General features: G+C 50.2%; 10 protein-coding genes across 10 annotated transcripts; 2 read left to right on the forward strand and 8 right to left on the reverse strand.

The window, feature by feature from the left end:
* Positions 1–456: 456 nt before the first annotated feature.
* Positions 457–1190, reverse strand: N7515_000173 (SNARE domain- containing protein; the record flags this gene model as incomplete). Its single annotated transcript, XM_056660917.1, has 4 exons — positions 457–660; positions 729–822; positions 909–1103; positions 1180–1190. 4 exons carry the CDS (start codon positions 1188–1190, stop codon positions 457–459), a joined length of 504 nt encoding a protein of 167 aa, XP_056526083.1.
* A 600-nt stretch (positions 1191–1790) lies between these two features.
* On the reverse strand, positions 1791–2279 carry N7515_000174 (histone H2A.Z-specific chaperone CHZ1; the record flags this gene model as incomplete). The annotated part of the gene is made up of 3 exons (XM_056660918.1): positions 1791–1993; positions 2082–2091; positions 2154–2279. 3 exons carry the CDS (start codon positions 2277–2279, stop codon positions 1791–1793), a joined length of 339 nt encoding a protein of 112 aa, XP_056526084.1.
* A 398-nt stretch (positions 2280–2677) lies between these two features.
* On the reverse strand, positions 2678–5056 carry N7515_000175 (OPT family oligopeptide transporter; the record flags this gene model as incomplete). Its single annotated transcript, XM_056660919.1, has 1 exon — positions 2678–5056. The coding sequence occupies one exon, from the start codon at positions 5054–5056 to the stop codon at positions 2678–2680; it is 2379 nt and encodes a 792-aa protein (XP_056526085.1).
* A 1406-nt stretch (positions 5057–6462) lies between these two features.
* On the forward strand, positions 6463–8370 carry hsp70 (molecular chaperone Hsp70; the record flags this gene model as incomplete). The annotated part of the gene is made up of 1 exon (XM_056660920.1): positions 6463–8370. The coding sequence occupies one exon, from the start codon at positions 6463–6465 to the stop codon at positions 8368–8370; it is 1908 nt and encodes a 635-aa protein (XP_056526086.1).
* Positions 8371–8864: 494 nt separating this feature from the next.
* On the reverse strand, positions 8865–9126 carry N7515_000177 (uncharacterized protein; the record flags this gene model as incomplete). The annotated part of the gene is made up of 2 exons (XM_056660921.1): positions 8865–9042; positions 9104–9126. 2 exons carry the CDS (start codon positions 9124–9126, stop codon positions 8865–8867), a joined length of 201 nt encoding a protein of 66 aa, XP_056526087.1.
* A 148-nt stretch (positions 9127–9274) lies between these two features.
* N7515_000178 (uncharacterized protein) lies at positions 9275–10186 on the forward strand (the record flags this gene model as incomplete). Its single annotated transcript, XM_056660922.1, has 2 exons — positions 9275–9755; positions 9822–10186. 2 exons carry the CDS (start codon positions 9275–9277, stop codon positions 10184–10186), a joined length of 846 nt encoding a protein of 281 aa, XP_056526088.1.
* A 299-nt stretch (positions 10187–10485) lies between these two features.
* N7515_000179 (WW domain-containing protein) lies at positions 10486–11485 on the reverse strand (the record flags this gene model as incomplete). The annotated part of the gene is made up of 2 exons (XM_056660923.1): positions 10486–11350; positions 11400–11485. 2 exons carry the CDS (start codon positions 11483–11485, stop codon positions 10486–10488), a joined length of 951 nt encoding a protein of 316 aa, XP_056526089.1.
* Positions 11486–11958: 473 nt separating this feature from the next.
* Positions 11959–15227, reverse strand: N7515_000180 (WD repeat protein; the record flags this gene model as incomplete). The annotated part of the gene is made up of 2 exons (XM_056660924.1): positions 11959–12704; positions 12749–15227. The coding sequence occupies 2 exons, from the start codon at positions 15225–15227 to the stop codon at positions 11959–11961; spliced, it is 3225 nt and encodes a 1074-aa protein (XP_056526090.1).
* A 1466-nt stretch (positions 15228–16693) lies between these two features.
* pmp47 (putative peroxisomal membrane protein Pmp47) lies at positions 16694–17801 on the reverse strand (the record flags this gene model as incomplete). Its single annotated transcript, XM_056660925.1, has 3 exons — positions 16694–16809; positions 16906–17630; positions 17686–17801. The coding sequence occupies 3 exons, from the start codon at positions 17799–17801 to the stop codon at positions 16694–16696; spliced, it is 957 nt and encodes a 318-aa protein (XP_056526091.1).
* A 1069-nt stretch (positions 17802–18870) lies between these two features.
* Positions 18871–19880, reverse strand: N7515_000182 (Rab family GTPase YPT1; the record flags this gene model as incomplete). Its single annotated transcript, XM_056660926.1, has 4 exons — positions 18871–19065; positions 19157–19384; positions 19558–19681; positions 19870–19880. The coding sequence occupies 4 exons, from the start codon at positions 19878–19880 to the stop codon at positions 18871–18873; spliced, it is 558 nt and encodes a 185-aa protein (XP_056526092.1).
* Positions 19881–20031: the final 151 nt, after the last annotated feature.

Genomic DNA, 20031 nt, shown 5'->3' on the forward strand with positions numbered 1-20031 from the left:
TTTCTTGTTGGCGTGAAAAGGGACAGGCTGTCTGGGGTTTTTTATGGAAACTTATTGTACTTGCATGTACTTAGACGGCGCCCCGTGAGCGACTCACTCGACATAATTTCAGTGTTCAAATATGGCTACAAGTAAAGCTTCTGCTAGTGGAAGAAAGCTGACCCAGAAAAACAGAATCATGTCATAATACTTTGATGTCCCCCGAAGCAGATTGCAAACGTTCATATACATAGCTCCAAAGTCATATTCCAAAACACCTCATAGCGCCAAAGCCACAATTCCCATGCTGAATGTACTGATAGATCGTATGCACGGTTCGATCCATATGAGATGGAGGATAAAAGCAAATCGCTGACCATGAAGATACAATATTAAACGGGATAAAGGCGAGTAGAGGGCGTGGTAGACATGGCGAAGGGCGAATGCATATCTTAGAAAGACAGCAGAGGCCCCCGCTCAGAAAATCCACACGTAGAAAAATAGAAGGAAGACTGCACAAAAGAAACCGAGCCAGACTCGCCAGCCGATGCCAGTGCTGTCGGCCATGCGAAGCATGCGGTTCATGTTTCCGCGCAGTCGGACTCGGGTGTTATCGAATGAATCGTTGAGATCGGTTATATGTGCGGTGTCCCGGATTTCGTCTCCAATCGCAAGTGTGAGCTGGAAAGTTCTGTGTCAGCGATCTGCCTGATCGAGCAGGCGGGGTGTATAGGTCCCGGGTTGCTTACATCCTTCAACATTTTGACCTTGGCGCTGATACCTTCTACTTCTGTATCATTCTGTGACTCGAGCGATGAAAGAACTGCATCTGAATAGTGTCCTCTACAGCAAAGCTCGAGTTAGCCACGAGACGCTTCCTCGGGGGGATCACGGATGTTCTCAAGGATATCATGAGCCATTGCACGTACTTTTTATCAGGCGATGCATTCTGATATCCGGGTCGAGCTGCACCGTTGCTCGCATAACTATTAGGTCCTGGGCTGGAGTAGCCTCCGTACCCGTATCCACCTGGTTGGGTAGGAGACCTGCTGGCTTGGCGGGAGTCGCCACCGTATTGATCGAAGAGAGACGAAGAGGAGCGGGGATCACGTTGACGTGGGAATCTGTTGATTTGTGATTAGACGACTGTAGTTAAGCGCCAACAGACGAATGAGCGAAGGTCGAGAGGCGGAACTATACCGTGAAGCCATGACGGCCGAGGAATGTAGCTATATTGCGTGACAGGAAACTCAGACGGGCATAGGTCCTGCAGGTTGTTCAGCAGACGTGGAAGATCATTGCCCAAGACTCAGAAAATCAAGACAATCACTGTTTCGAGTCCTTGATGCTTGCGGAGACAAAAACATCAAAGGTGGCCATAGCGTTGTCATTCGCCGAACAGCACGTGATACGTGATAGCTTATCTGGAGAAACAGAGATGGGATAGCAATCATAGCACAGCTGATTGTCAACGATTATCCCAAAAAGATGATTGTGCTGTTGATTTTGTCTACAACTGTTACAGGTAGCTGCAATGGGCTAACACACATTTATCCTCCCCGTTGGCATTTAACCTACAATTGCACAGTACTACATCGTAGTGGACATAGATCAACCACACTGTCAATGGATTAAGTGATGTTGACAACAGGGTGGATGGATACATCCAAGGAGATAATCATTGTTTCATTGCCATCGCTGTATCGCGTGGCATGTTAATAGACACGCGTGGAACCCATCGATCAATCCGTGGCGCCTATTTGTCAAAGCAATTCCATGCCACCCGGGAGATTTGAATTCATTGAGACCACTTAGTCGCGCATCTGGTCCTCATCATTGCCTTGGTCATCCTCGCGAGCTTGGTATTCCTCATCATCATCCTCGTCATCCTCCATGTCATCGGTGGAGATCTTGGAGTAGTCAATGACCTTTCCGCGTGTACGTCGGCCACCCTGGATGATGTTGCTCTGGTCGATGGGATCGTTGAGGTTGTCTTGTCCGTCATCCTCCTCTTCTGGGTTCTCTAGTCAGTATTGGTGCAATTGATGGTTGCAGTTGTCATTTCCACATGGGGTGTGCTGGATAGTAGTGGGGGTACACACCATTCTCGGGCTAAAGAGGCACAGTGAAGTTAGCACAGAACAGGTGATTGACCATTATAGCTGCAGACTTACGAGCTCGGTCTCCTCCTCTGACTCGCTTGACTCGTCCATGCTCATGTCTTGCGCAGGGTCAGCCTTGCCTTTGCCCTTGGCGAAGGCATCCTCGTTGGAGATGGAAGTGGTTGCCTGGTCACTCATGTTGGAGACTGTGTTGTGTTGAAGGAAAATTGTGGGAAGGTTGCTTGGTGAAAGGGAGGAACAAAGGTGAGTTTAAAAGACGGTCTGCAAGCAAGGTCGGTCCCTCCGAACCAAAACAACCAGTAAGGGTGAGATCCAGCTTTCTGATTGGTTGACACGTGTGATCATCAACCCGTGACAAATCTTGCCCTGAGGCTTCAAGTGCCAACTGTAATTGCTTGTTTAGGCTAATTCAGGTGTTTATTTGTTTATTAGAACAATTTATTACATGTACTAATGTATGCAATAACTATACTGACGTGCACATCTAGTCTCCCGAACTGGTCATAGTTATTGAATCTCACTCTCCGCTTTTCTCTAGTATAATAACAATATAGTTAACTAGTAGGTATGATACATCACTTGTCGAGAGCAAAGCATCTTTCCACAGATGTTGCATCATTCCCCCACCAGTGAGGCATCGATATCTGCTTGCCGGCTCCAAAAAAGAAGAAGATGAGCAGCATATTGAGATTAAATCCAGCATCAAAAGCAGCAGCAATCAGGTAGTTATATCGCTTCCAGACCTCAAAATGGTGACGATAAGCCCAATACATCACAACATAGCCGCCAATGATGGCAGATGTGTAGCCAGTACTGATGTTACCGTAGAACATCGCCAGTCCTCCAAAAAAGATACTCACGTTCCACAGATCAATGCGAAGTCGTGGAAAATATCGATGGAAACAAAAAAGAATAGGAGGAATGACCGCGCCTATCAGGAATGACCAGGGGAGGACAGCCATTTCCGTCTCAGCAAACAGCCGCTTTGGACCAAGCACCGCGTACTGAACTCCCATTGTGTTTGAGGTCCGCAGGGACTGACCGGTCCATTGATTCAGTGGATCGGTTTTCTTGCCTGTGAGATAGTCCCCTTTGGTGCTCATTACCCAACGTATGACGGCATAGTTGATTGGAACGCCCATGCACGTGCCAAAGATTTGCGAAAAGAACACCGTGCGGGGAGGGATGTGCATATAGTGACCGATCTTTTGGTCTTGCAGCATGTATTGCGCGCGATACCAAGCATCACCCGCAATAGACCCATAGACAGAAGGACCGCAGGGATGCTGATGGGCTTCTCCTGCTTTGGTGTGAACCATGTATCCATACATGAGTTCGTTGAAAGAGCCGGTTTCAAGCTGGTAGTTCGAAATAGCGTAGAGCCACGCAAATGGAATGACCAGGACGGCTGCACTGGCAAGTGCCACAAATAAGGTCCAGATTGGGATAAAGAGATGTCCAAGGGCAAGGAATACGATCAGAATGAGAAATGCCACAGAGAATAAAGCAGCATACCACCACCATGGTATCTCTTTATACTGGCGCTGGATAACGTTAAGACGGTCGTGATACTGGTGATGAATGCTTTCACCTTTTGCGGATTTCTCTGCATTGCGAGATGACCAAACTCTCTGGATGTTCCTGGAAACTTGTGCGTACCCAAAGGTCAAGATCCAAGTGACAGCTGCCGGGAGTTTAGCGTAATCAAAGAATGTCGCCCATACATTTTGCAGACCCATATACATCGGCCCATATTCCGCATACGCAGTTGTATTCAGGTGAAAATCCGGAGTGAGCACCTGAAGAGTTGGGTACGCTGTCCCATTACCCAGAAACAAGCTGTTTGACATAAGTCCATGCTTGAAGGAGCCCAAATTTCCCCACTTCGCGGCAGGAAGTAGGACCCAACAGTTGAAAGCAAATGCCAAGAATAAAATAACCTGCGTCCAGAATGGGGTGGTCATGATAGACGATCCATTCCAATTGACATTTGACCAATCCAGTGTCAGGTTGAGGAAGCCCATACCGCCCATGCCCGAGCCAATAAAGTTGGCCACCGGATTGCGAGGTGCCACCCAGCAGAGGAAGGCCAGGGATGAGGTGAACGGAAAGACGTACTCGGGAAAGAACTGCCACATAGTCATCCCTACAAGTGCCAAAAAGAACACTTTCATCTGACGCCGAGCAAGAGCCGAGGAGTTGTCTGTTTTGCGGAAGGTTTCAAACAATGTTGTCTGCATCAGAGCCTGGGGCCAGATATATTCGGGATCTGGTAGAAGGATCTGTCGGGCAAGAGCAGCGAAGGAGTAACCAATCCATACGATCGAAAGCATGAAGAATATGGCGACCGCCGGATTGACTCGGGTACCGTACCAGAGCTCTGCAAGAACGATGGGAGCATAACCCAAGTTGTAAGTGGCCCCGGAAGCCGCAGTCAATGTGACCAAGACATGCTCCTTGATGCTCCAAGGGGCTGGGTTCAGGCTGAAAGAGAACCGACTGCCGGGTACTCCGATCTTCCAGTCAGGGAGAACCCTGGCCATGAAATGACCCGCATAATGACAGGCGATCTGCACGAAGAATATCGAGTATGGTGCTTTGGTTGTGCGGAAGTAGCTCATTTGCGATAGGAAGGCCCCAGGGATCACAAAGATGACGGAGAGCACAAAGTAACGGAAAGTGATTGTCGGTAGCTTCGGGTCATCGGTCAGATTGATCAGATGCCGTACAGAAAGCGGTAGGGCGGCAATCTCGGGATTTTCATGTATCTCATTTTCAATGATGGCCGTTTCTCCTTTCAACTGGAAGTTCTCCGCATCCACAGGGGTCTCTGCCCCGCCTGGGCTCTTGGAAGAGAATTCTGAGCCCTCAAGATCCTGAACTTCCTGCTCCATTCTGGCTTCGGTGGGTTGGTCCTTGCGTTCCCTGCGCCTGAACGCAGCGAGAACGGTCATGATGTGGAAGCTCGAAGAATCGAGGGAGAATGTAGGATCTGAACGTCCAGCCCGCCATCTTTATGTTCGACAGAAAATGGTCAATTGCGCACATAATTTAGCGTGCGTCTTTGTTTTGAATGCCTCATCGAGCATTCTGGAGTTTCTATTGGACAGGGGTAGGACAATGTTACATCGACATAGGGCAAATGCAAAAAGCTTGCGACGATGCTCATGTTTAGCGTGAATGGCGAATTCAAGCCTTTTGTCAGCCAATAGCTTGTCTCCACTGAAAGGCTTGTTGGCTAGTCTCTGGTTAATGTGGAAAATACTGTGTAGGCAGGTGACTGGATTCATACTAGCCCGGACTCCGGACTCTACCTACTCTGTACGTAGGTGTGGCCGCAAGATGATATGAACATATTCCAGGTACTAACATGTTCAGTCGACAGGGATAAGTGCTTGTATATACCCAATTTTAGTCAGAGACAACATAAAATCCAGAAGGATAAGCTAGGCAGTTAAAAACATTCCAACAAAAATGGATAGTTAACTAGTTAGAGGAGAGATGTAAGAACAAGTAAGATGGTCTATGGTTTGGAGGTGGCACCTCAGGCAGGATTGGACGGTATGTAATTTTGGCCTGTTATGAACCACGGTGACAGCTTTCAGAGCTGTAGCTACTGTGTAGCTACTTGGTTACTGCATAGAACTAACCATATACCTTCTATGTATTTGTATTTACATGCGTTTCTAAGGCTAGAAGTTTCGCCTATCGACTAAACACCAGGCTGATCTGAATTTTCAATGAAAATTACTCGATGAATTCATCATGACGCCCAAGACAAGGTCGAAAATTGCTGTGACCATACTAATACAGTAGATACAGTCCCCACAAGCTGTCCATTATTAGGAGATCACCTAGGGAGACGGGTATTATTCTGTATTGATACAAAAGTGTGACACCGCCTTCGAGAATCATCCCACTATTACATTACATCATTCTAGCCCCGCCAAAAAAAAAAAAGAACTAGAACATCAAAGAAACCTCCGAAAGAAAAAGTAGGAATTGTCAGTGTTCAGATGATAATTAGAGATAATCAAGAAACTAATAGATTGAAGGACTGCACTAGGACTCTCTGGAATCCTCAAGCTACTGAAAGAAGGGCGTGGGGGATGCATTGCTGGTCTAACCGAAGTCCATGGAATCCCATGGATTCCCACGGAAGCTTCCTCTAGAAGCTTCTGAGCAATACACCGCTAACTATATAGCACGTTTTCGCTGCCCACAACTCTTTCTCTTCTTTTCTTTCCTCATTATCAAATACCCAAAAATCTTCGTTTACCTCCTGTACACTACCTCTTCTACCCTTTCACGAACCTCTTCTATTCCTTTTCACCCTTTTTAACGAATACACACATACACAATGGCTCCCGCCGTCGGTATTGATTTGGGAACCACCTACTCCTGTGTGGGTGTCTTCCGTGATGACCGCATTGAGATCATTGCCAACGACCAGGGTAACCGCACTACCCCCTCGTTCGTCGCTTTCACCGACACCGAGCGTCTCATTGGTGATGCCGCCAAGAACCAAGTCGCTATGAACCCCCACCACACTGTCTTCGATGCCAAGCGTCTCATTGGTCGCCGTTTTCAGGACGCTGAGGTCCAGGCCGATATGAAGCACTGGCCTTTCAAGGTCATCGAGAAGGCTACCAAGCCCGTCATCGAGGTTGAGTTCAAGGGTGAGGCCAAGCAGTTCACCCCCGAGGAGATCTCTGCTATGATCCTCGTTAAGATGCGTGAGACCGCTGAGGCTTACCTCGGTGGCACCGTCAACAACGCTGTCATCACTGTCCCTGCCTACTTCAACGACTCCCAGCGTCAGGCTACCAAGGATGCCGGTCTCATTGCCGGTCTCAACGTTCTCCGTATCATCAACGAGCCCACCGCCGCTGCTATTGCTTACGGTCTTGACAAGAAGGTCGAGGGTGAGCGCAACGTCCTGATCTTCGATCTTGGTGGTGGTACTTTCGATGTTTCTCTCCTGACCATTGAGGAGGGTATCTTCGAGGTCAAGTCTACTGCTGGTGACACTCACTTGGGTGGTGAGGACTTCGACAACCGTCTCGTCAACCACTTCGTCAACGAGTTCAAGCGCAAGCACAAGAAGGATCTGACCACCAACGCTCGTGCCCTCCGTCGTCTCCGCACTGCTTGCGAGCGTGCCAAGCGCACTCTCTCTTCCGCTGCTCAGACCTCCATCGAGATCGACTCTCTCTTCGAGGGTATTGACTTCTACACCTCCATCACCCGTGCCCGTTTCGAGGAGCTCTGCCAGGATCTCTTCCGCGGTACCATGGAGCCCGTTGAGCGTGTCCTCCGCGATGCCAAGATCGACAAGTCTTCCGTCCACGAGATCGTCCTCGTCGGTGGTTCCACCCGTATTCCCAAGATCCAGAAGCTCGTCTCCGACTTCTTCAACAAGGACGCCAACAAGTCCATCAACCCCGATGAGGCCGTTGCTTACGGTGCTGCCGTCCAGGCTGCTATTCTGTCCGGTGACCAGTCCTCCAAGTCCACCAACGAGATCCTGCTTCTCGATGTTGCCCCTCTCTCCGTCGGTATCGAGACTGCTGGTGGTGTCATGACTCCTCTCATCAAGCGCAACACCACCATCCCCACCAAGAAGTCTGAGACCTTCTCCACCTACTCCGACAACCAGCCCGGTGTGCTGATCCAGGTCTTCGAGGGTGAGCGTGCTCGCACCAAGGACAACAACCTCCTCGGCAAGTTCGAGCTCACTGGCATTCCCCCCGCTCCCCGTGGTGTTCCCCAGGTTGAGGTCACCTTCGATGTCGATGCCAACGGTATCATGAACGTCTCTGCTCTCGAGAAGGGCACTGGCAAGTCCAACAAGATCACCATCACCAACGACAAGGGCCGTCTCTCCAAGGAGGACATCGAGCGCATGCTTGCTGAGGCTGAGAAGTACAAGGAGGAGGATGAAGCCGAGGCTTCTCGCATCCAGGCCAAGAACGGTCTCGAGTCCTACGCCTACTCCCTCAAGAACACCCTCTCCGAGGGCAAGCTCCAGATCTCTGAGGATGACAAGAAGAAGGTCGAGGACAAGATCTCCGAGGTCATCAGCTGGCTCGACAGCAACCAGACTGCCGAGAAGGACGAGTACGAGTCCCAGCAGAAGGAGCTCGAGGGTGTTGCCAACCCCATCATCTCTGCTGCCTACGGTGGCCAGGCTCCTCCTGGTGCCGCTCCTCAGGGTGGTGCCCGCTCTGCTGATGAGGTCGAGGAGAAGCCCGAGGAGCTTGACTAAACGTCTCGCTTTGATTTGAGTTTCTTTTTGCCATTTGGCTGTCGTTTTCTTTCACGTCTTGTTTTACGAACTTATGGGTTATCAAGGTTTCTTTTTGCGCATGATTGCATAGATGCAAGGCTATCTCCCCTGGGATGAAAAATATCCCAGTGAATCAAAATTTTCTTAATTCAAACAACTTTCCATTGTAACTTGTAGACATTAGACAGTAGAACCGGTGCCTAAGGACACAGAGCTCGCGGATAGCATCGAAGAGTCTATTCACTAAGTCAATTCTCCGAGTCTTGGGCATATTTCCATCCAGCCATATGTAAGTTGCACGATACGATTCGGTGCCTTGCAAATGTGAAGAGTTGGCTAGCAATCGGACAACCAGTCCATGTAGATTTTGTACAATCAAAAATATGAAAAAGTAATCGAGACACCAAAATGAAGTCCACGTCAACCTCCAAATCCCCAACTCCGAATAAAACCCCAATGTCTAGCAAGACTCGCTAGAGACCCTGGAAGTCTCCGTCCCACCACCGTTGCAATCGATGCCCGCTCGTCTGTACGATGGATCCGTATGTAATTTCTGATGCACGCTCGGGGTATTTCTCGAGCTGGTCGCGGCGAATGCGGCTGAGAGCAGCGGAGACGCCCATGGCCACGGCGAAGAGAGGATCCGCGACCCTATTGAGGTTTAGAATGATGGGATTTTCACAGGGACACATTGCTTCGGAGTAACTCCTACCTGGAAATAAGATAGACAGCCATGATGCTCTTTCGTTTGGCAGACACAGACGGTGTCAATCAGATGGTTCGAGGTTGGTCTTCACGGAAGCTCCGTCACGTGATGCGGCCACTGCTTAGATCGAGCTTTGGAGTTCCACGACCTCCTCCGTCTCAGCATCAGACCTTCGCCATGCATTTCTCGCTCACCTCTCTTCTCCTGCTGGGAGCCAGTGCTCTGGTATCCGCTAGCTCTTTGACAATTACCATCCCTGTCTCTAGTTCACTCCCAAACCCCCACGTCCTCCCCGCAACTAGTCATGCCACGCTCACCACACTCCCCTCCGGAGAGAAAGAACACACCTTGTCGGCGTCGCTGACCCGCTCGGCGACATTTGTCTTCCACGATCTCCCTTCCTCTAGTTTGGATGCTCAGCCGGAGTCCTATTTGCTCGATATCCGCTCCGCGGGCGACTATGTCTTCGCCCCCTACCGCGTCGATGTTGCGGCTGATGGGACTATACTGGGGATCTGGGAGACTTTCCGCGGGAACCCGTGGGATAATCGGGGGACAGAGAAATACATTGTGGATGTTGCTGGGAAGAAGCAGCTTGATGTGGTGGTCGAGGCTAAGGTCATTGGTCGCAAGGTCTTCTATGAACAACGTGCTAAATGTGAGCTTGCTCTCTTCTGACTATGAAAATAACCCCGAACTACGCTAATACTGTATGGAAATTCAGTCTCCCCATTGAGTCTTGTCAAGAACCCAATGGTCTTGCTTGCTGTTGTTGCTATGGGTCTCATGTTTGCGATGCCTAAGCTCATGGAGAACAGTACGTCTATTGCCGTGTCCGCTTTCTGTCTCATTGTATACATTTCGTCTAACCTAAACGCTTTAGTGGATCCCGAAATGCGCGCCGAGTTCGAGCAGCATTCCCGCGCTTCACCCATCACTGGCGCCACTAACAATGCTATAGCAGGGGGAGGATTCGATCTGGCCGGCTGGATGGCCGGTACTGGATCTCCTAGCCCTGCAGTCAATGCCGCGGGTCCGGCTGGTTCAACTGGAAGAGATACCAGCGGCACTGCTCGGAGGCGTGGATAGAAGCTCATTGCGGAGTATGACTATTACTCTTTAGACATAAAATCTGGTCGCTTATTCCGCATTGCTTGTATGGTACAGACATATGAGGACTGCCCATGGGTCCTTCAATTTGGAGCCCCAATGCCGATCAATGACTAAAATCGTTTGGGCGAAACAAGAAGCAATCCACCCAAATACCCTCTGATATCAATGCGCCTAGAAGTTTCCCGATTGTGGAAGAGCCGGTCTCTTCTCCCGAAGTCCGTCAGAGTAACAAACGAGAGAAAACGCAGTATCCACCGCCTGAAGAGTGATTAACCCTAGAAGTCATCACCACCTCCAAAGTCATCGCCTCCTCCGAAGTCACCACCACCGCCATAATCATCATGGTCCTCATGATCGTCAATAGCATCGGCAATCAGCATACCACCAAGCAAACCACCGCCAACACCCAGAGCAGCGGCACCTGCAGTCCCCATGCCTCCTCCACCTTGCCTACGAGGCGGCTGTTGCGGGTAATACCCACCCTGCGGTGGGAATCCTCCGTACCCTCCTCCGTAGCCCGGTCCAGGAGGTCCATACCCAGGCTGGAACCCAGGTTGTGGAGGATAACCGCCGCCGCCATAGTATTGGGCCTGCGGAGGTGGAGGGCCCTGCTGGGCATACGAGGCGTACTGTTGCTGTGGTCGATGCAGCTTGCTGCTTGAGCTGGAACTCTTGCCCATCAGCTTGCTGAAAAATCCGCCTTTGCTGCGCTTCTGTTCCTGCGCGGGGATCGGACTTTGCGATGGGCTTGCTGCATATCCGCCTGGGCCGGTGGACTGTGGCCGCGGAGCGTTGTTGTAATAATCTGACGAGGCACCGCGGTCTCCGGGTCCGGCCCCAACTCCTGAGGCGCCGGCCCGGGCATCTTCCTCGGCTTGGAGCTTGGCGGCAAGTCGTGCGTCTTCGTCCACCGTGTTAGGGGCGACATTGCTTGGCCCGGTCATTGTCGGGTTGTAAGGGTTATTTGATCCCAGGTGTTGCTTTTTGTCCCCGGCGCTGGCTAGCGCTGCTGGATCACCAGGGCCAGCGTTGTTGTATGACGGTGGGGCAGCATCAGGTGGAAGGTTACCATCATCGCGCGGCGGAGGAGCTTCGGGACGATCCCATTGCGATTTGCCCGTGGCGAGGTCCACATAGTACCTTGATAAATGTCAGTACTTATGTGAGGTCAAACTGGACAACTACATACCAAGCCTGGTATCGGTCGTCATACTGCGCTTTCCATCCCTCAGGTACGGAGGGCGGGGGAGGCCCGGAAGGCGGAGCGTACGACATGATCTCGCAGATGTGGTGGGGCTGAAGATCTGTAGAGCTTCAAACTTGGATTAAATGGAAGGTGTAGCAAATATGAGTTAGGTAATTTGTGAGAGATGATCAAGAAGAGTAAATCTCGAGATAACAAAAGGACAACTAGTCAACAGGTTGGTTGTTCCATGGACTGCCTTCATACTTGGCACAGGATAAGCGGGATGAGAAGCCTCAGGCAGAGACAGTAACTGCGCCTCGGTGGCGAGAGAGGCTGTGCCCCCGAAGTACAACTTCATACTCCGTACTGTGTACAACTTCAATGAACTACACAGTACACTAACTAAGAGTTAAAATAACATTAATAGTATGAAATGGTTTGGAATATTCACGCTTAAAATGCAATTCAAGATTAAAATAGCGCCTTTGCTCATAACGCGACGAAATTCAAACGCCCCCCCACCAATGCTGTTCCAAATCAGCCTGGTACTGAGCCAGGATGTTTAGACTATTTCCTTTTGGAAATTAGGATCGATTTCTCCACTGCCTGGAAACCAGTTATCATCCTCAAGCGCCTCAAGTAACTCGCTGAAATCAAATCGAGGTCGGCTCGGCTTCTTCTCCGTCTCGGTATCGGAGTCCAAGGTGAGGTCCACATATTCAGTGTTACTGATGATTGGGCACGATATCATTCGGACCTTCTTCTTCCTTTTGATTTTCTTTCTGGCCTGCTCTTCTCCATTCTCTCCACGGTTCTCTTGGTTGGATTCTTTCCTCGCTTCTCTCCTCTCGGCCTTTCTTCTCCTTCTCTTCTCCAAGCGCAAGGACTCCATAGGAGTCAAGGCGGAACCTCGGAAGGAGGAATTAGAAACGTCATCGTGGCCCTGGCGTTTTCTCTTGGTGGATCTTCGATTGCGGATTTGTGCAAGATGTATTTGTCTCGCAACCTCTCGTTGCTGATTCGGGTCGAGTGCTTGGCGATCCTCCGGCGGTGGTCCATCCAATTGTTGGTCCTGGTATTTCTTGAGCAAAGGTAGGTGCCTGATTTGATCGGGCGAGGCGTTTGGTGTGACTTTCCGAGCCCACGAGGCAAAAGGCCCCTTGTAAAGGGGTCCTTGGCCCATACCAAATATTGGGTGTTTGACGACCTGGCCGGACGATACAAGCTGGTTTGCCGCAACGACGCCGCTAACGTTAGTGTCTTTGGGCTCTGGGGCATGTTCGAAATTGAAACTTGTTGAGTCAGGATCTGAACATGGGCCCGATGACAGCACATGTATGCCTCCGGCAGACCCCCGACGAGGAGATGGGATTGGTCTTCGGTGAAAGCCGCGCACATGATCTCTTCGTTGAAAGTGGCGACATTCTCAAGGAGAACATCTTCCGGCGACCGGCGAATGTCCCATCGTTTGAGAACGCCGTCCGAGGCACCAGTGTAGAATTGGTCCAGTGACGAACCCCAAAGAGCTACCCTGACACCCACGTCTGCCGTTTCCCGAGTCCGCTGGTCATCGATTGGGGTGAGAGGTTCATTATGCCGGAGTTCGTGAAGAATTCTGTCGCCCTTCCGGTTGTCCCAAACATAGGTTGTGCCATTTGTGCAGCTGGCAGTGATATATGTCCCGTTGGGATCCGTTGGACAGAAAGTGACCTCGTTGACATCCAAGGCCGGGCAGGAGAACTCCGACAACGACGGTACACGCCTTTGGAGGTCGTCGTTGAGACTGAATGTTCTCACAATCGATTTTGTGGCTTTGCCGATACCTTTAATCCGAGCGGCGGAAGGATCTTCAGGACTAGCCGTTGCAAAAATGGGCAACGAAGTGTGCCACTTGATGTCAAAGACATTCTGCGAGCTGGTCGCCATTTTGATGGTCTCAAAGGCAGACTCGCGGGCTCGCCACAAGCCCAAGTGACCTTTGTAAATTATGTCCTCGCCTGATTCGGCGAGACCTCCGGCCAGGAATTCCTTGGTAGATGGAGTATGACCCCAGGCTAAGGCTGTCGCTGAAAAATCAACTGTTGATCTATACCGTGTTTCGCGCTCGAGGGGGAGCAGAGTTGATGTAGGATTTTCCGCATCCCGTGTATCCCAGACCGATATTGATTCTGTGCCTGTAGCCAAGATACTGGGATCAAATTTGGAGACGGACATGACTGCCACTCGGGACTCATGCCGTAAGGTCTGAGTACACGATATGTCACGCGTTGCATCAACAGCCCAAATCTTGACAGTTTTGTCGAAGCTAGCAGTGTAAATCCGGTTGTCAATCCACTGGATGTTGTTGACGGTCATAAAAAGCCGTGGATCATCCACAGTTGACGAGGTCGGTCGCGGAATCCAATGATCTGGTATTTCCTTCAGACGGTTGCTCTGAAGATCTCCTAAAAGAAGATTGTTTGGCTTATTATACACCATATTATGCTCATCGGATTTTGCTGCAGCACCTGCCGCAAATTGAGTACCATCTGGCGACCAAGCCAAAACAAGAAGATCACCTGAAGCGCCTTGCCATGACTTCCAGGGTCTCAGATCTGAGATCACATCCGTGACCATTGATCGATTAATTCCGCCTGCAAGCTCACGGTTGTAAAGTAGCTTTTGGACATTTGCGCAACGATGTAAGGCACGGCACGGCTCCTGTGGGGCTGGGGCTGGACTCAAACTGACATCAGCATTCGTGTGTGGCTCTTCAGATTTGAAGCGAGTTCTGCCCCAAGGGTCGGCGTAATAATTCGTCGGTTGGGCTCTACTTCGATTAGAGCGACGGATGAAATTTTGCTCCGCGGCCGTGGAAATTGACCCTGAGGATTCAGGGGCTATCGATGCAGATGTCGTGATTTCTTCTGGGAAATGGGATGTCGCCTTTGCTAGAGGAGCAACTACTTCATCGTTCCTGCTGGCATTTGAGATCGTCACGCTCTTCCTGAGAGCTTGCTGACCATTGCGATGACCGGGAGAGTTGCTACGCGAGACGGGGACGCAAACAACAGGTTGGGGAGACGCAAGTCGAGGGGAAGCACGAGAAGAAGCCCGAGAAGAAGCACGAGACGGAGGATGAGAAGGAGAATGAGAAGGGGGATGAGAAGGGGGATGAGAAGGGGGATGAGAAGGGGGATGAGAAGGGGGGATGAGAAGGGGGCCGAGAAGGCGGATGGGAAGGAGGCCGAGAAGGCGGATGAGAAGGAGGCCGAGAAGAAGGCCGAGAAGAAGGCCGAGAAGGAGGCCGAGAAGGAGGCCGAGAAGAAGGCCGAGAAGGAGGCCGAGAAGGAGGCCGAGAAGGAGGATGAGAAGGAGGATGAGAAGGAGGATGAGAAGGAGGATGAGAAGGAGGATGAGAAGGAGGATGAGAAGGAGGATGAGAAGGAGGATGAGAAGGAAAATGAGAAGGAAAATGAGAAGGAGGATGAGGAGGATGAGAAGGAGACCGAGAAGGAGGATGAGAATGAGGGGGATAAGGAGGAGGGGGAGAATGAGGGGGAGAATGAGGGGGAGAATGAGGGGGAGAATGAGGGGGAGAAGGAGGATGAGAAGGAGGATGTGAAGGAAGATGAGAAGGAGGATGAGAAGGAGGGCGAGAAGATGGACGGGAAGGAGGATGGGAAGGAGGGCGGGAAGGAGGTCGAGAAGGAGATCGAGAAGGAGGGCGAGAAGAAGGGCGAGAAGGGGAATGGGAAGGAGGACGGGAAGAGGCTCGACTCTGACTGGGAGGAGCGACAGATTGGGAGACAGATTGAGGCGGAGGGGAAGGTGGAATTGCTTGACTGTCATTCAGAAAATGAGCAGGCCCAGGTGATATTTCTGGGGGCAATGCCTCGCTGCGCGGGATTTCACTCCGTGGGGTCTGCCACGCATCTCTGGTCTCGCCTTTGACTTTAGCAATGGTTGTATCGCCAGAAGTAGCTGTGATCGATGCTTCCTTTGGTAGAGAGGAACGTTCAGAATACTGCAGTAGCAACCGTAAAGTTTCCTGCTGGACATCTGGGTTTTCAGGAATACTACGAGCAGATAGACCAGGGAATGCAGGAAATATACCCTGGCCATTGGCCCTGGGATAGGCGTGGGACATTATAGCCACGCAGTCGAAGTTCTCGGCTGAAGAATGATGGAAGTCAGTTATGAACAATTGAGAGAACAGGAAAAATAAGAAGAGCTTTCTCACATGTCTAACTTCAGTGGCTTGCTCACGTCTGGTGTTGGACGGTTGCAACGTGAGAAAGACATAACATCATCCTGCCATCTAGATTGTGCACATTGCACTCGAGATGGTTTCTTTTCTCTTTCGGCGCCCCCCTGGCTCTCAATCTGGCTCGGCGCTTCGCCGGGCAAAGGCAGACCAATTTCTTTGGACAGCTTTGGTACACAAAGAAGTGTCAAGGTGCCTCAATCGTGTCCAGTTATGTACCAGGTAAAAGAGCCTTTCAATGTGATATTCCGGTGGAGAATGGGCGACAGCTGTGACAGGCACGGTTTTGCGTCCCTACGGATATGAAGGTCGATCGAGGCGCTGCGACAAGAGCCAAGCTTGAAAACTATCGTAAATTATAAGTCAGTGCCTCTAAATTCATCCGATGCCAGCCTGAAAATATCAAAGACAGAACCATCAAAAGGTATCTCGAGAATGCTTCACTTACAAGCTGCAACTGATACAAGAGAAAGTGTGGAGAAACGGAGCAGAATCGCGTTTTGGACGCGATAACGCGGGCAAGAGCGGCGGCGGGCGGTGAACCAGAGAAAGGCGGTCAGCTCTGAATAAATAGCCCTGAACAGGAACTATCAACACAGCATGTCTAACGTCGACTTGGAGATACCAGTTCGAATTAAGGGGTAGAGAAGAAGCCTTCGGAATTAGATATACACAGTAATAATGATAGTAGATATGACCGGAGGCTCGTCTAGAATATGTGAACTCTTTAGGAATGATGGGTTTATTTAGGTGCTAACTTGAAGACATAGGGAGTGAAGCTATATTGATATTGTGAGATAAATTTGGAGATATAACACAATCTTCAGCGAATGAATAAAAGTACATATTTGCGGGGTATCTGGGTATCACTTCAGAAGAGCCCCCGAGAATCTTAGCCAGGTCCCTTCGCTGACAATGGGGAAGTGAAACCGGGACGCCCACATCTGAACATATTGGCCGACATCAGAGGCCAGGGCCTCTAAACCACAAAGGGTGCAACCAAATGGATGAGTGGCCACATGGGAATGACAGCCTATGAATCATTCTCTGTCTATTTAGCGATGCGGCCCTTTCTGCGGGCAGCTACCATCATATCATATAGCACATCCTTGAATGCAAAGAGGAAGGCAGCAGTGATGGCGCTCTGGGTGACCTTCGGTCCAATGCCTTTTCGAGAGTGTTAGTCGACTCCTCAACGTAATGTAATTTGCAGGGAAAATATAATGAAAAAGGGAAAGGAAAACCTGGCAGGAAAGACCTTACCCTTGTAGAGTCCCTTCCAGCCCTCCTCCCGAATGATCCTCTTCAGGCTTCCATTCAAGCTCTCCTTAGGACCATCCCGGCTGGCAACGTGTGCACGGCTCTTGATGGTGATATAAGGATAGGTGATGCTAGTGGCCATGATCTTGCCTAGCGCACCCAGGTAAAATGCATCTTTCGGCGTCATCCGTCGGCGACGCTCCACTATATTCTTCAATTGCTCGAAAATAGTGTATTGCAAGATGGGGTTGATCACCAGGACCAAGGCAGGGAGAACGCCGGCGAAGAGAGCCTTGGGGCCCTCTTGACGGAGCAGATCCATGAGAGTGCTGAGAGTCGATGCCTTTGGTTTCTTGGCACCAGGCAAAGATTCCTCTGCCTCAGACTTGCGGGCAGTCATGCGAGTGTTGACAACCCAGATCGGATTAGTGAGCAGCACCGTTGCGCTCCCTGCAATAGCGCCTGCAATCATAGATTCGACGGTCGTGAGCTTCTTTGAAGCTCGACCTGCCTTGACGGCCGCCTTCTCGAAGGCCGAGCGTGTAAATTCATACCAGTAGTAATACACGAAGTTGGTGACACTAATTCCGAATAGCGCAGATTCCAGGCCGGAGTAAAGTCCCGCGATCCCTTCTCTCTGCACAATGCGGCGTACGGCATCGAGAGTGGTCGAGTGTGCACGCTTCGATTCGACTTGGGCTCTGGTCGACAAGGTAATCAAAGGGTATCTGCGGTAAATATGGGGTTAACGGCAATGGTTGGGAAAAACGTGGGGAAACGTACGTCAAGACCATCGATAGGACACCTCCTCCGGCACCCGCCAGCGCATGCGCAATGTTGTCACTCTGCTGGACAGCAGCAGATGCTGCCTTTCTCTGCTCGGCCCCAGGTTGAGACATAATGGGAAGAAAAAAACCGAAGATTATTGTAAAAGAAGTAAAGGAGTGAAAGAAGTCAGGAGGTTAAAGAACCCAAAAGCCAAAGCGATAATGAGTCGGCTTGAAGGGGGGGGGAGGGATTGATGTTCATGACGTTTTACCGAAGTTGTTATGTGCCTCGGCTCTCAAACTCCACTGCATTCCGAAACATGCGCATAGATATTTGTATGAACGTGAACATTAGTTGGTTTCAGGATGTAAATTAGTCCCCTTGATTTAAGTGCTTTCCTCGGTACCTACAGGCAAGTGACCCTTGGAGTTGATCAAATCAGTTCTGATAGAATGAATATGAACTTACTATATAAATACAACCTGGGGACCTCCGGATTATCCCCGACATATTATGGGGATCAACATCCATCGTCTTGAGTTGAAGTTGGCACCTGTGATTTGCATGTGATGAAGGCGACATATATATCCGTATCGGTGTCGTACGCTTCAACTGGACCACGCATCTACTTACGCATGATATATGTGGTCTTCAAAGCATTTGTGACTACTGACTCACTACCTGGTGTAGTTAGGAAAGGAAGAAAGGAGCTCTACGAGGCTTTGCGCTGAAGAAGTCACAAGGATCGTCGCCATTAATCCATTCACAAGAGAGGAAATCCAACCTAGAGAAAGAGAGAAAAGACAAAAAAGGCGAAAATAGGGGATAATAAAGTGAACCCAAGAAAAGACACGGACAGAATAATGGGCCAAGGTAAGAGGTCAAAAAACATGACCAGGAAATCATGACAACGCAGAAAACCGGCGGGAGTCGCATAAGTAAACGCATAAATGAGGATGAAACGCAGGCCGTCTAAAGCAAGTCGAGGGCAAGAAAGGACCTTAGCGGCACTATCGAAATTATTGCGAGCTCCGGGATAAGAACTTTCTCCTGGCACATTCGAATCATGTCAGGCATCAGAGAATCTGATAAGCCTGACAATGCCAAAAGATATCGCGCGCCGCTTGAGACCCTCATATTCATGATGTAACATTGCGCCAAATTGAAGCACCGTACCACACAGAGAGAAAATCGGATTGTTTAGCAGCAGCTCCCTGACGATCCAGACTGGACGCCCTGGCCCTGACCGACCTGCACAGTCGGCTTGTTGTTGACCGTGGCCGTTCCCATCCGTTCCTTGATCTGGCGTGCCATTGTCAAGAACGCCTGTTCAACATTCGACGCATTCTTGGCCGATGTCTCGAGGAAAGGGATTCCGAGGCTGTCGGCGAACTCCTGTAGAAGTGCAAGAAAGGTCAGACATCTGGAACTTCTTTATTCTTATCTCGCGGTGTCCTAACGACACTGGATTGGTTACAGAGCATACCTTGGCAACGGTGTACTCCACAACCTTCTTGTCCTCCATATCGCTCTTGTTACCCACAAGCAGCTTGTTAACACCCTCAGTGGCATACCGGTCGATCTCCTGAAGCCACTGCTTCACGTTGTTGAAGGAATCCATGTCGGTGACATCGTAGACCACGCAAATTCCATGAGCACCGCGGTAATAAGAAGATGTGATAGTACGGAAGCGCTCCTGGCCGGCGGTGTCCCACTGTATTAACCGTCAGCTTTGCCTCGCACGTTTGATGCCTGAGAATAGTCGTACAATCTGAAGTTTCACAGTCTTGCCATCGAGTTCGATTGTGCGGATTTTCTATAATGACCGAGATGTCAGCACTACCCTTTGCTTTCGGGCCAAATGCCCCGCAGAGTGTAAAGACGTACAAAGTCAACACCAATCGTCGAAATGTAGCTTTCGGTGTAGGTATCGTCGGCGAAACGAAGCAGCAAGCAAGACTTTCCAACACCGGAGTCACCGATGAGGAGTAGCTTGAAAAGGTAGTCGTATCTATCTTGATGGTTAGGCCAGAATCGTGAGGTGAAGATTTGGGGGGTTTTGTCAGGTCTGGCAGCGACGCGACGATACTCTAGAATCAATATCACATCAGTTAGATCCCATAGCTTAGCAGATAGCCGACCAAAGCAGAGCGCAAAGTTGACGGAAATTGGGGATGGAGATTGATTCAAGCTTACCACTCGGGATTCATGGTGAGATGAGGGAACTCAGGAAGATGTAGAAAGATAATAGAGACGGAATATAACGAGAAAAGGGCAAGTTGATGGAAAGAGTCGAAATTCCTGAAGTCGGGGGAGGGGACAATGATGGAACAGTCGCCTGAAATGATAGGAGGTGCAGGA

The sequence above is a fragment of the Penicillium bovifimosum genome (genome assembly GCF_028826915.1).
Source record: "Penicillium bovifimosum strain IBT 22155 chromosome Unknown utg000001l_segment0_segment0, whole genome shotgun sequence".
NCBI classification, from domain to species: domain Eukaryota; kingdom Fungi; phylum Ascomycota; class Eurotiomycetes; order Eurotiales; family Aspergillaceae; genus Penicillium; species Penicillium bovifimosum.